The sequence below is a fragment of the Cervus canadensis genome, chromosome 2 (genome assembly GCF_019320065.1).
Source record: "Cervus canadensis isolate Bull #8, Minnesota chromosome 2, ASM1932006v1, whole genome shotgun sequence".
Lineage (NCBI taxonomy): Eukaryota > Metazoa > Chordata > Mammalia > Artiodactyla > Cervidae > Cervus > Cervus canadensis.
The window spans coordinates 63,354,938-63,368,735 of record NC_057387.1 but is presented as its reverse complement, the minus strand read 5'-3'; the positions used below and the strand labels follow the sequence as shown (position 1 = coordinate 63,368,735).

At 36.0% G+C, this 13,798-nt stretch overlaps 1 protein-coding gene across 5 annotated transcripts in view; it reads right to left on the bottom strand.

The window, feature by feature from the left end:
* The window catches only part of USP33 (ubiquitin specific peptidase 33), a 60,380-nt gene that overhangs the window by 35,026 nt on the left and 11,556 nt on the right, over positions 1 to 13,798 (bottom strand). For all 5 annotated transcript variants that reach the window (XM_043460922.1, XM_043460921.1, XM_043460920.1 and 2 more), the window contains 3 exons: positions 1,183 to 1,314; positions 926 to 979; positions 448 to 510 (listed from right to left, as the gene is read on the bottom strand). In XM_043460922.1, the coding sequence (XP_043316857.1) occupies positions 448 to 510; positions 926 to 979; positions 1,183 to 1,263 (198 nt within the window). In that variant the 5' untranslated portion in view covers positions 1,264 to 1,314. The remainder of the gene's footprint in view (positions 1 to 447; positions 511 to 925; positions 980 to 1,182; positions 1,315 to 13,798) is intronic.

The following is a 13,798-nucleotide window of genomic DNA, read 5'->3' as shown; positions in this document are numbered from 1 at the left end:
AAGAAGCATGCCAGAGTTACACACGAGCACCAAACCACCAAAGTGATGTAGAAAGGAGACTCCAGTAAGGAGGATGTAGAGCAAAAGGTAATATGAGCTGAGCCTTGAAGTCAGTCAGGCCCTGTCCTAAGCCTAGACTTCTAGTCTTGACTTCAACTTCCATATCCTCCTAATATTTCCAGCTATCACCTCCATACACCTGGAGGTACATTTCTTAAATCACTGCTCTTTTAATTACCACCTCATTCTAATATTGACCTTTCCAGCAATTCCCATCCCCACCTTTTTATAAGCTAAGATTTAACTCATTGTTTATTAAAAAAAAAAAAAAGAATAAAAGGACAAAATTTTGAATGACAACTTGAATTAATGATGTTATATTTGTTTTCCTTTTTCCTCAGGCTATATTTAAAAAATGCCTGGCATGAAATTTTTCTATATACATACCTGAGAATGTATGGTGCTATGATCCACTTGTGATTCACCACAGCCAACATATGAACACCTATTCTATAAATATATAAAAAGAAAAATAAGGCATTTTATAATGTAAATTTATAATAATAAGCATTACATTTACAATGAAGTTCTGATCACATTTTAACTTTAAGATTAAATGAGTTCCAAAGTTAGTTATTTTAACCAAAAGGTACCAGGCACAAAAGAATATAATCAGAATAGTTTTAAGCTAAAAGATATGTCACCTCTAATAAAAAGTAAGTGTAAAATATTGTAGTGATTTACTAAACTCTGCAAAAAGCATTGTAAGTTAATATCCAAAGTTTAAAGTTTAACTTTTATTATCAATAACAATCTTTTTAAAGTATGTTCATTTATGAAATCCTGTGTCAAAAAAATCTTCTAGTTCACCTTATTCAATTATAAGTTTATAATATCAAACTTTTGAGAAGAAACACACACATACCTCCAGGCATGCCCAAAGGTTTGGTCCTCTGACTTTACAATCCTGACAAGAACCCTGTGAGAAGATCGCAGAGGTAACATCACCATTCCATTAACACAACCAAACACATACATTCACTAAAATCATACAAAAAAATTTGGATTCATGAACACAGGATAATTGTAGTAATTTATCAAAAAAAAAGAAACTCACATGTTTGTTTGAGAGAAAAATTAATATGGTTTTTTAAAGGAAGGAAAAAAAGCCCTCTATCTTACATGAGATTTTTGTATTAAATCTTCTTTAGTTATTTCACCAACTGAATCCAAATGTGGACAATGACTCCGAAAAGATGACATTTTGTTAGAAATGTTTTCCTGTTTCTCAAGGCTTTCCAAATGAGGTAACACCTACAGAAAAATTGACCAGAAAAGTTAATTTCAAAAGTGCTATTATATGAAAAATTATTAAAATAAAAGGTAAAATAAGAAGCATACATGTTTATAAGTTTGCCCTACAAAAGTACATATTTTCAAATACACCGAACCTATTCTCACAATTGAATTTCACAACTGAATTTTGTAGTGTCCTACAAAACTGTATATTTTCAAATACATGGAGGTTATTTTCACAACTTCAACACTGGAAGTTTCTCTACTAATAAATAATCATTTTATTAAAATTGACACCTGTGAAGCAATGTAAGTTTGTTTCTCCACTACTCTTGCTGTTTTTCCTCCTTCTCCAAGTTCATTTTTTGAGGTAGATGAAAGGGAAAAAACATCAGGTTATTTTAAGTATTTACATCCCCTATTTTTCTTTTAAAAATATTAACCCTTAGGCAGAATTGGAATTGATAAGAAAAAGAATTCAGATGGAAACCATTTTCACACTAGCAACAGCCCCCACTAATGATATAAATAAAACAGCTTGGTACTCTAGCAATATACCTATATAGTCACTTTGTATCAGTTTCTCCACCCTGCACCAGTTACACTTTAGGCCAGATAATTCTCTGTAGCTGGGGGAGTCCTGTACATTGCAAGATAGCTTAGCAACATTCCTTCTTCTACCCACTAGTTGCCAGAACACCCACACTACCACCCTGAGCTTCAATCACCAAGGTCACTACACAGTGTAAAACTATATTCTCTAGGCAACAAAGTTATCCCAGGTTGAGACTTTGACCAGACTTAGAGCCTGAAAGCGAAAGTGAAAGCTGCTCAGTTGTGTCTGACCCTTTGTGACCCAGTGGACTACATGGTCCATGGAATTCTCCAGGCCAGAATACTGGAGTGGGTAGCCTTTCCCTTATCCAGGGGATCTTTCTGACTCAGGGATCAAACCCACGTCTCCTGTGTTGCAGGCGGATCATCTGAGCTACCAGGGAAGCTCTTAAACAGTTATAAATTTGATTTGATAGAACCTTTTTGTTTAATATATTTACTAATATGTTAATATCATCACATTTATAATTGTATACATTTATTTTAAAACACAAATGTGCTGAAATATTAACACATTAGTAAATACATTAAAATGGTTCTATCAAACCAAATCATTTTAATAAGTCCAATATTACACTACAACCTACAAAATACAACAGGAATCACTCTGAAGTTAATGTTGACTAAGTCATGATTTCTAAATATCACATTACTACATAATATCAAATAAGCCATGCTCCTTGCTTTCATAGCATGAAATAATTGCTGGGACTTGCCTGGCAGTCAAGTGGATAGAACTCCAAGCTCCTAAGGCAGGGAGCATGGTTCTGGATCCCTGGTTGGGGAACTAATATCTCACCTGCTATATGGTACAGCCCAAAAATCTCAAAATTGAATTAAAATAATTGCTAATATTTTCCATTTTTAATTTATGTATAGGGGAGGGTTTCCCACCCACCTGTCACTTCCTTGTGAGGGTGAATATCTTTTCCCTCTTATCCAATTACTCCCATTTTCAACCATAATGGAGTAATAAGCACCAGATTTACCCTCTTTTAAATAAGAAATCAATTTTTAAAATATATAAAATAATGGTTTTTCAGACACACTGGACAACAGGCATTGCAGGACACTGATCCATCCATTAGAAGATAAAAACAAGGCGACTGCCCCAATTGACTGCCTGGAGAGAATTTCTAGTCTACAGTACAAGCAGAAGAAAACCCAAACAGACTTTGGTGATCTTTCTGAGCTGAAGAGACAAAGCTGGAAATGCAGGGAGGCCAAGGTGAGTAATCAGAGAGGGAACTGGAAACCTACTCCAGTATTCTTACCTGGAGAATCCCATGGAGAGAGAAGCCTGGCAGGCTAAAGTCCATGGGGTCGCAAAGAGCCGGACACAACTGATTAACTAACACACATATACATAAGGTGAGTAACGGGCTTCTCGGGTGGCTCTGTTGTAAAGAATCTGCCTGCCATATTTACAATAGAACATGGAAGCAACCCTAGATGTCCATCAACAGGTGAACAGATAAAGAAGTTGTGGTACATATACACAAAGGAATATTACTCAGCCATAAAAAGGAACACCCTTGAGTCAGTTCTAATGAGGTGAATGAACCTAGAATCTATTATACAGAGTGAAGTAAGTCAGAAAGGGAAAGATAAATATCATATTCTAACACATATATATGGAATCTAGGAAAATGGTACTTAAGAATTTACTTACAAGGCAGCAATGGAGAAACAGACACAGAATAGACTCATGGACACGGGGAGAGGGGAGGAGAGGGTGAGAGGTATGGAAAGAGTAACATGGACACTTACACTACCATATGTAAAATAGATAGCCAACGGGAATTTGCTGGATGGCTAAAAAACTCAAACAGGGGCTCTATGTCAACCGAGAGGGGTGGGATGGGAGGGAGATGGGAGGGAGCTTCAAAAGGGAGGGGATATATGTATACCTATGGCTGATTCAGGTTGAGGTTTGACAGAAAACAACAAAATTCTCTGAAACAATTATCCTTCAATTAAAATAATAATAATAATAATCTACCTGCCAATGCAGGAGCCTCAGGAGACCTGGGTTCCATCCATGGGTCAGGAAGATCCTTTGGAGAAGGGAATGGCAACCCACTCCAGTATTCTTGCTGGCATAATCCCATGGACAGAGAAGCCTGGCAGGTTACAGTCCGTGGGGTAACAAACAGTCAGAGATGACTGAAGCGACTGAGCAGGCACGCAAGGTGAGTAAGAGAAAGTAAAGAACTGAAAAGAAAGTAAGTCAACTCTGGAGATTCCGTTGGGCTTTCATCCAAGCACTGATGAGCACATGCCTATGACTAAGCTACCTCAAGTAGTGGAAAGAACTACAGGAAAGGGGTAGACAGAACAATTCTCAAAGCCAGCACAGGTCTGTCTGTGTGTCCACAGCCAGAGGTGAAAGATTTCACAATACAGAGGGAATAAAGTAATAGTACTCAGAAGGGCACTGCCTTTGTACAGGGGAAAAATTATCCCTAGAGGAAAGACTACTTTGGTTCTGCCTTCAAAAAGCTCAAAAGCAAGCATTATCGGGTCAAACTGCTCCAAAAGAATTAACTGTGTCCCAGAACAAAGATGAAGAACATTTAAAGGAATGAACAAAACCAGCGCCTAACAAGGTAAAAATCAAAATGTCTGGCATCCGACAAAACTATTAAGATACAGAAAGAAGGAAAATCTGACCCTCAGTGGGGAGAGGAAAAAAAAAAAAAGAGATCCAGAAATAAGACAGACAGAATCAAGGATACAAATGATAAGAGACATGAAAGACTGGAAGGGGGAAAAAAGGAAAAAAAGACCAAAATCAAAATTCTAAATGTTAAAAAAACAAAAAATAAAAAAATCAATGTGAAAAAATACAATGGATGAGATTAAGAGCAGACAAGACAAGGCAAAAAAATCATGAACTTGAAGACACAGTGAAGTCAAAGTGAAGTTGCTCAGTCATGTCTGACTCTTTGCAACCCTGTGGACTACAGCCTACCAGGCTCCTCCATCCATGGGATTCTCCACGCAAGAATACTGGAGTGGGTTGCCATCAAAATATAAAGATTGAGAAAATTAAACAAGAGCATCACTCAGGTGGCAAAGTCCAAATTTGATGAAAACTAAAAACCTCCAAACTGAAGCAACACAAGACATAAGAACAAATAATACCATGGCATATCAAAAACAAGTAGCTTAAAACTGTTAACAGAAAGGACATCTTAAAAGCAGCCCCAAAAGATCCATAATGTAAACTAGAAACATATAAGCCAGAAAGCAGAGGAGCAACATCTTTAGAGTTTACTGAAAGAACACCATCAACCAAGAATTCCATACATAGGAAAACATCTTTCGAAAACAAAGGCAAAATAAAAATGTCTTTAGTCATACAAAAGCTGAAGGAATTTATCACCAGCAGATTTGCATGATAAAACCTGTATGTATGCTTCAATATATTTCCATATAAATCATAAACAAATATAGATACAGAGACACATAATATCAACAATATTGGTAATGTTTTATTTTCTTCAATAATATTTTTAAAAATCTCAAGTCAAAATTTTCATGGATATATGTGAAATGCATTCACAGATGGATACATGCACTCAATCAATCTTCTAATAATAGATATTTTCCTTGTTTCCATATTGTGTCATTTAAAAATCCATGTAAATGTAATGGGTGTACCATTATATTTGTATTTGTATTACATGGGCCAGTTTATAAAAACAGTTTGCAAGATTACTTTCCAAAAATGCGATAACAACTCATATTTCCACCCATAAAGGAATACTACTTTCTGCACAGCAACACCATTTTCTCTACTAGCAACAGATATTACTGTTTCTTTTTTTTAACTTTTGTCATTTGATGAGTGTGTTGTTATATTTCACTAGTATTTCATTTGCATTGCCCAGACTTGACTAGCTAGCTCAGTCAGTGGAGCATGAGATTCTTTAATTTGCATTACCTTGACAACCTGTGAGATGAGACTGAGTGTCTTTTCATGAATTGTATAGCCTTCTAGATTTATTAATTTTCTTTAATGGTTCTTTAAATTTTTGCCGTTCTTACAGTTGGGCTGATAACCTCTTGTAAAAGGAATCCTGTCTTCTATACTGCAACCATTTTTTTCAAACTTACTATTTGTCTATTATTGTTCAGCTGCTAAGTTGTGGCCAACTCTTTGCAACCCCATGCATTGCAGCACTCCAGGCTCCCCTGTCCTTCACTATTCTCCCGGAGCTTGCTCAAACTCATGTCCTTGGTGTCAGTAATGCCATCCAACCACCTCATCCTCTGTCATTCCCTTCTCTTATTTGTCTATTAAGTTTATGAAAACCACATAAGTTTACTATCTTAATCATTTTTAAATATACAGTTCAGCAGTATTCAGTATATTCACACTGTTGGGCAATCAATTTCCAGAAATCATTTCATAATGCAAAGTGAAACTCTACAGCATTACACAGCAGCTCTGCACTCCCCCTCCCACCTACCGCTGGCAACCACCATTTTACTTTCTGTCTCTACAATTTTGATGAGTCAGGGTGTTTCACAAGTGGAATATAGTATTTTCTTTGTGTCTTGCTTATTTTACTTAGCATAATGTCCTCAAAGTTTATCAATTTTATAGCATGGGCAGGAACTTCCTTCCTTTCCCAGGTTGATTAATATTCAATTGTGGTGATATCTCACTGTGATTCTTTAAAAATATATGTATATATATTATTTTTTTTTTTTCATTCATTTACTTGGCTGTGCTGGGTCTTAGTTGTGGTACATGAGATCTTTTTAGCTGTATCATGTGAGATCTAGTTCCTTGACCAGGAATTGAACCTGGCCCCCTGCATTGGGAGCTCAAGAGTCTAGCCACTGAACCACAAAAGAAGTTCCCCCACTGTGGTTTTGATTTGCATTTCCATAATTAGTAATGTTGAGCATCTTTTCACGTGCTCTTAGCCATTTATTTATATACCTTCTTTGGAGAAATGTCTATTCAAGTACCTGAGTCATTTTTCTTTCTTTTTTTTTTTTTCTTTCTTTCTTTCTTTATTTTTTCAGTGGGTTTTGTCATACATTGATATGAATCAGCCATAGATTTACTCGTATTCCCCATCCCGATCCCCCCTCCCACCTCCCTCTCCACCCGATTCCTCTGGGTCTTCCCAGTGCACCAGGCCCGAGCACTTGTCTCATGCATCCCACCTGGGCTGGTGATCTGTTTCACCATAGATAATATACATGCTGTTCTTTCGCAACATCCCACCCTCATCTTCTCCCACAGAGTTCAAAAGTCTGTTCTGTATTTCTGTGTCTCTTTTTCTGTTTTGCATATAGGGTTATCGTTACCATCTTTCTAAATTCCATATATATGTGTTAGTATGCTGTAATGTTCTTTATCTTTCTGGCTTACTTCACTCTGTATAATGGGCTCCAGTTTCGTCCATCTCATTAGAACTGGTTCAAATGAATTCTTTTTAATGGCCGAGTAATATTCCATGGTGTATATGTACCACAGCTTCCTTATCCATTCATCTGCTGATGGGCATCTAGGTTGCTTCCATGTCCTGGTTATTATAAACAGTGCTGCGATGAACATTGGGGTGCACGTGTCTCTTTCAGATCTGGTTTCCTCAGTGTGTATGCCCAGAAGTGGGATTGCTGGGTCATATGGCAGTTCTATTTCCAGTTTTTTAAGGAATCTCCACACTGTTCTCCATAGTGGCTGTACTAGTTTGCATTCCCACCAACAGTGTAAGAGGGTTCCCTTTTCTCCACACCCTCTCCAGCATTTATTGCTTGTAGACTTTTGGATAGCAGCCATCCTGACTGGCGTGTAATGGTACCTCATTGTGGTTTTGATTTGCATTTCTCTGATAATGAGTGATGTTGAGCATCTTTTCATGTGTTTGTTAGCCATCTGTATGTCTTCTTTGGAGAAATGTCTGTTTAGTTCTTTGGCCCATTTTTTGATTGGGTCATTTATTTTTCTGGAATTGAGCTGCAGGAGTTGCTTGCATATTTTTGAGATTAATCCTTTGTCTGTTTCTTCATTTGCTATTATTTTCTCCCAATCTGAGGGCTGTCTTTTCACCTTACTTATAGTTTCCTTTGTAGTGCAAAAGCTTTTAAGTTTCATTAGGTCCCATTTGTTTAGTTTTGCTTTTATTTCCAATATTCTGGGAGGTGGGTCATAGAGGATCTTGCTGTGATTTATGTCGGAGAGTGTTTTGCCTATGTTCTCCTCTAGGAGTTTTATAGTTTCTGGTCTTACATTTAGATCTTTAATCCATTTTGAGTTTATTTTTGTGTATGGTGTTAGAAAGTGTTCTAGTTTCATTCTTTTACAAGTGGTTGACCAGCTTTCCCAGCACCACTTGTTAAAGAGGTTGTCTTTTTTCCATTGTACCTGTCATTTTTTAAATCTAATTGTTTGCTTTTTTTTTTTTTTTTAAATTATTTGCTTTTTTGTTGTTGAGTGTAAGAATCCTTTATATACTCTGGATTTTAACTCCTTATTGGATATATGATTTGCAAATATTTTTACCCATTCCATAGGTGGCCTTTTCACTCTCTTGACTATGTCCTTTGATGCACGATAATTTCTAATTTGATACAGTTCAATTTATCTATTAACTTTTGTGACCTGTACTTTTAGTGTCACATCCAAGAAATCACTGACAAATCCAATGTCACAAAGTTTCCCCTCTATGCTTTCTTCTAAGTGTTTTAGTTCTTATGTTTATGCCTTTGATCCACTAAAGTTAATTTTTGTATGTTTGGGTAAGGTAAAGATTCAATGTTGTATTTTTGCTTCTGAATATAAAGTTTGCTCAATACCCTTTCTTGAAAAGACTGTTATTTTTCCCACTGAATGGTCTTGGCACTCATCAAAAAACATTTGAGCAGGGATACTTTACTAAGATAGTGAAATAGGAACTTGAGTTCACCTCCTTTCACCTGCACATGAAAATCACAACTATTTACAGAGCAACTATAGATGAGAATGACCTGAAGGCAAGCAGAAAAGATTTTTCAATACTAAAGACATGAAGAAGGAACCATGAAACAGATAGAAGGAGCAGAGATGCAATATAGTAAAGATCTACACACCTGGGCAGGCAACCCACAAAAAGGAAAATAATCACAACTGTTGAGTTTCTCCCTAAGGAGTAAAGGATCTGAGCTCCATACTGGGCTCTCCAGGCCAAGGGTTCTGCAAAGGGAAAAGGCACCCCAAAATATCTAGCCCTGAAGACCACCTAGTGCTTGAGTACAGAAGAGATGGAGGTCCATAGGAAACAAACCTCTACTCTTTTCTAAAAAAAAAAAATATATATATATATATGTGTGTATATATATATATATATATGTACGTAATTTGGCTGCACTGGGTCTTAGTTGCAGCATGTTGGAGCTAGTTCCCTGACCAGGGATCGAATCCAGGCCTCCTGCATTAGCACCATGGAGTCTCAGCCACTGGACCACCAGGGAAGCCCCAAAACTCCACTCTTGACTGGCAAGCTTCACAAGAAGCAGAACCTGACATCCAATAATGTTAATGTAAGAGTCAAAATATGGAAGTCCATAAACAGATCAAGAATATGTGAGACACACACACACAGTTGAATACGACTCAGCCATTAAAGAAAGAATGAAATCTTGCATTTGTGACTACATGGATGGACCTAAAGGGTATTATGCCAAGTAAGGTAAATCAGAATGATAAAGACAAATACATGTATGTATAATCTAAAAAACAAAACAGAAACAGATTAAAAAAAAACAGAGAACAGGCAGCTGCCAAAGGGGAAGGAGCAGGGGTTGACAAGGGAAAAAAAAGTTAACTATGTGAAGTAACAAATGCTAATAGCTTGATTGTGGTAATTACAATGCATATTTATATGAAACCACCACATTATATACCTTAAAAATATAAATTTTTGTCAGCTATACCTTAATAAAGCTGAAAATTTTTTTTTAAAATTGATCACATATGTGTGCATTATTTCTGGGCTCTATGCTATTCCATTAGTCTATGTTTATCTTACAATCAAAACTATTATTAACTTTCTTATGGTATGCTTTATCATTAAAAGTATTAATTTTTAATAAAATCAGATACATCTCTTATTTTGTAACAGCTTTTGAGTTTCTAATCTTAAGGTTTCCTTCAAAAAAAATAAATAAATAAAAATTTAAAAAAAAAAAGTTTCCTTCACTATAATTTATAGAGCTAAAACTATAGAATAGCATTAAATTTTTTTAAAACAAGACTTTAATCTATCAGGAGGTTATCTTAAGACAGGAGTCCAGATTTATTTTCTTCCAGATGGGCAGACATTTGTATCAGTGCCATTTACTACATAATCTAAATCACTGCAGATGGTAACTGCAGCCATGAAATTAAAAGATGCTTGCTCCTTGGAAGGAAAGTTATGACCAACCTAGACAGCATATTAAAAAGCAGAGACATTACTTTGCCAACAAAGGTCCATCTAGTCAAGGCTATGGTTTTTCCAGTAGTCATGTATGGATGTGAGAGTTGGACTATAAAGAAAGCTGAGCGCCGAAGAATGGATGCTTTTGAACTGTGGTGCTGGAGAAGACTTTTGAGAGTCCTATGGACTGCAAAGAGATCCAATCAGTCCATCCTAAAGATCAGTCCTGAGCGTTCATTGGAAGAACTGATGTTGAAGCTGAAACTCTAATACTTTGGCCACCTGATGCGAAGAGCTGACTCATTTGAAAAGACCCTGAAGCTGGGAAAAATTGAAGGCGGGAGGAGAAAGAGACGACAGAGGATGAGATGGTTGGATGAGATGGCTGGACAGAGTATGATATGAGATGGATCACCGACTCAACAGACATGAGTCTGAGTAAACTCCAGGAGTTGGTGATGGACAGGGAGGCCTGGCATGCTGCAGTCCATGGGGTCGCAAAGAGTCGGACACGACTGAGCAACTGAACTGAACCCACTTCCTACTGAATTGTAACATTATCTTTAACCTTTATTAAGTCTGCACATACCTCTATACATATTTTGTAACTGATCTCTGCCCATACTGTATTAACCTGATTTAGAGACTACAATATTCTATACAGAATAGGTGACATACTTCCTTCACTGTTCCATTTCAGCTTCCTTGGCTACTCTCTAAATACTCTCTAAATATTCTCTAAATCACTAGAAAATCTGATAATTTTACTTCTTATGTTCCAATATTAATATCAGTTATTTAATTTTACTGTTTTAAGGCAACTATTAGAATCTCTAAAGGCAATCTGAATATAAAAGTGATGTGAGCATCTATGTCAGGGTCCTTATATTAATGTTTTGCCATTTAGGGTATTTTCTATAATTTCTTTCTATTCTTAATTTGCTTACATTTAAAAAATTTGAAATGGTCTATCTAAAAACTGCAGTTTAGTTGATTTACAGTATTGTATTAGTTAGAAATGGTCTTAATGAACTCTATGAAATGCCTTTTCAGCAGCTACTGATGGCTTACTATATTCTTTGTTTCATTTGTTGATACTATCTATTATATTAACAAATTTAATACTATCTTTGCATTGATGCAATATATCCTATTGAGTCAAAATGTATATTAGTCAGTTTACTTCATATCTAAATTCTATCAGCTAATATTATATTTAGAAATTTTGCATTTCCAGAAACAAGTAACACTGATCTTTTTTGGTAGTTTTTTTTTCCCCCCTTTTCTGGCCAAGATGCAGGACCTTTGCGATCTTAGTTCCCAAACAGGAATTGAACCCACGCACCGTGTAGTGGAAGGGCAGAATCGTAACCACTGGACCGTCAGGGAAGCAGTATTTTTATTTAGGATAAAAGTATGTGTGCTTCACAGAATGCACTGAGTAGTTTTGCATCCTCAATAACATAGAATAGAGTTTTTTTAAAACTTACGATGTTGTTTATAAATTAAATGAAAGTCAGCTGTGAAACCATCTGCTATGCTGCCTCGTTCAAGGAACAACTTTCAACGGCCTTTGCAATCCCTGATGGAGAATTGGTCAATTCAAGTTTTCCACTTCTTGGATCAATCCTACTAATTTATATTTTGCTATAAAATTATCCATTTATCTCAATTTTCAACTTTGGCATCATGGCATAACATGTAATATTCTGAAGGTATGAATATGATTCCATTAATCCCTCCTATATCTGGGTATCTATGATGTTTCCTTTCTCATTCTTAATATTGCATATTTTTACTCCAATTTTTTTTCCCCTTATATGAGGTTTATCTATTAATAATTCATCAGTCCTTGTAAAGAACCAGCTCTGGGATTTATCCTTCCCACTGTGTTTGTTTTGCTATTTCCAATTCTATTAATTACAGTTTTATCTTTAATCCCCATGTCCTAATTGGTTTCTGTTTTATTTTCTTAATCCCTAAATATGGGTACTGAATTCCCTTAGCTTTATTTAGTTAATAATAAAAGTATTTAAACTATAGATTTTCCTCTAAATATCAATGTTTGCCAATAAGATAGAAATATTCTCCTCATTGTTTTCTAGATAGTATGTAATCTCACCTTTTTCTATAAATCTCACTTTTGATGGTAAAGTGTTTTAAGTCCATCAACACAAGAATGAATACACACGATTGACTGTTACACAACAGTTTAACTTGTTATTACCCATCATGCACTGGATGGATAATTTATCAACATGCATAGATCTGAAGGAGCTTCCCTGCTGGCTCAGACAGTAAAGGTATCTTCTTGCAATCCAGAAGATCCAGGTTCGACCCCTGGAGAAGGAAATGGCAACCCACTCCAGTACTCTTGCCTGGAAAATTCCATGGATGGAGTAACCTCATAGGCTACAGTCCACAGGGTTGTAAAGAGTCGGACATGACTGAGAGATTTCACTTTCACTTTTCATAGATCTAAAGGACATAACATTAAATGGAAAAAAAGGAAGAAGCATAATGTTCATTCTCTATGATACTACTGAAGTAAAAGTTTAAAACATGAGAGGGAGATAACTTAGGAATTTGGGATTAGCAGATACAAAGTACTATATGTAAAATAGATAAGCAAGGTCCTACTTACTGTATAGTACAGAGAACTGTATCATCTTGTAATAAACTATCAAGGAAAACAAGATAGAAAAGAAGGGGAAAAAAAAAAAGAAAAGAAGGTATATGTATAACAGAATCACTTTGCTGTACATCAGAAACTAATACAACATTGTAAATTAACTGTACTTCAATTAAAAAAAAGAAGAAAAAGCAAAGTTTAACCAAAAAAAAAAACCCAAAAGAAAACATGCATAACAATAGTACACTGTATCTATCTGTATGTACACATCCACTGTAAAAGCACAAAAATATAGCCTTGAAGGTTATGTACTCTGAACGTTGCCTCAAAGAAGAAAAGGGGACTAGGGAAAGATTAGTTCTCTCTGTTCTGCAATTAATGTTCTGGTATTTAAACAATCTATTTCTGCTTTATTGACTATGCCAAAGCCTTTGACTGTGTGGATCACAATAAACTGTGGAAAATTCTGAAAGACATGGGAATACCAGACCACCTGACCCGCCTCCTGAGAAACCTGTATGCAGGTCAAGAAGCAACAGTTAGAACTGGACATGGAACAAAAGACTGGTTCCAAATAGGAAAAGGAGCATATCAAGACTGTATATTGTCACCCTGCTTATTTAACTTATATGCAGAGTACATCATGAGAAACACTGGGCTGGTAGAAGCACAAGCCGGAATCAAGATTGCCGGGAAAAATATCAACAACCTCAGATATGCAGATGACACCACCCTATGGCAGAAAGTGAAGAGAAACTAAAAAGCCTCTTGATGAAAGTGAAGGAGAGTGAAAAAGTTGGCTTAAAGCTCAACATTTAGAAAACTAAGATCA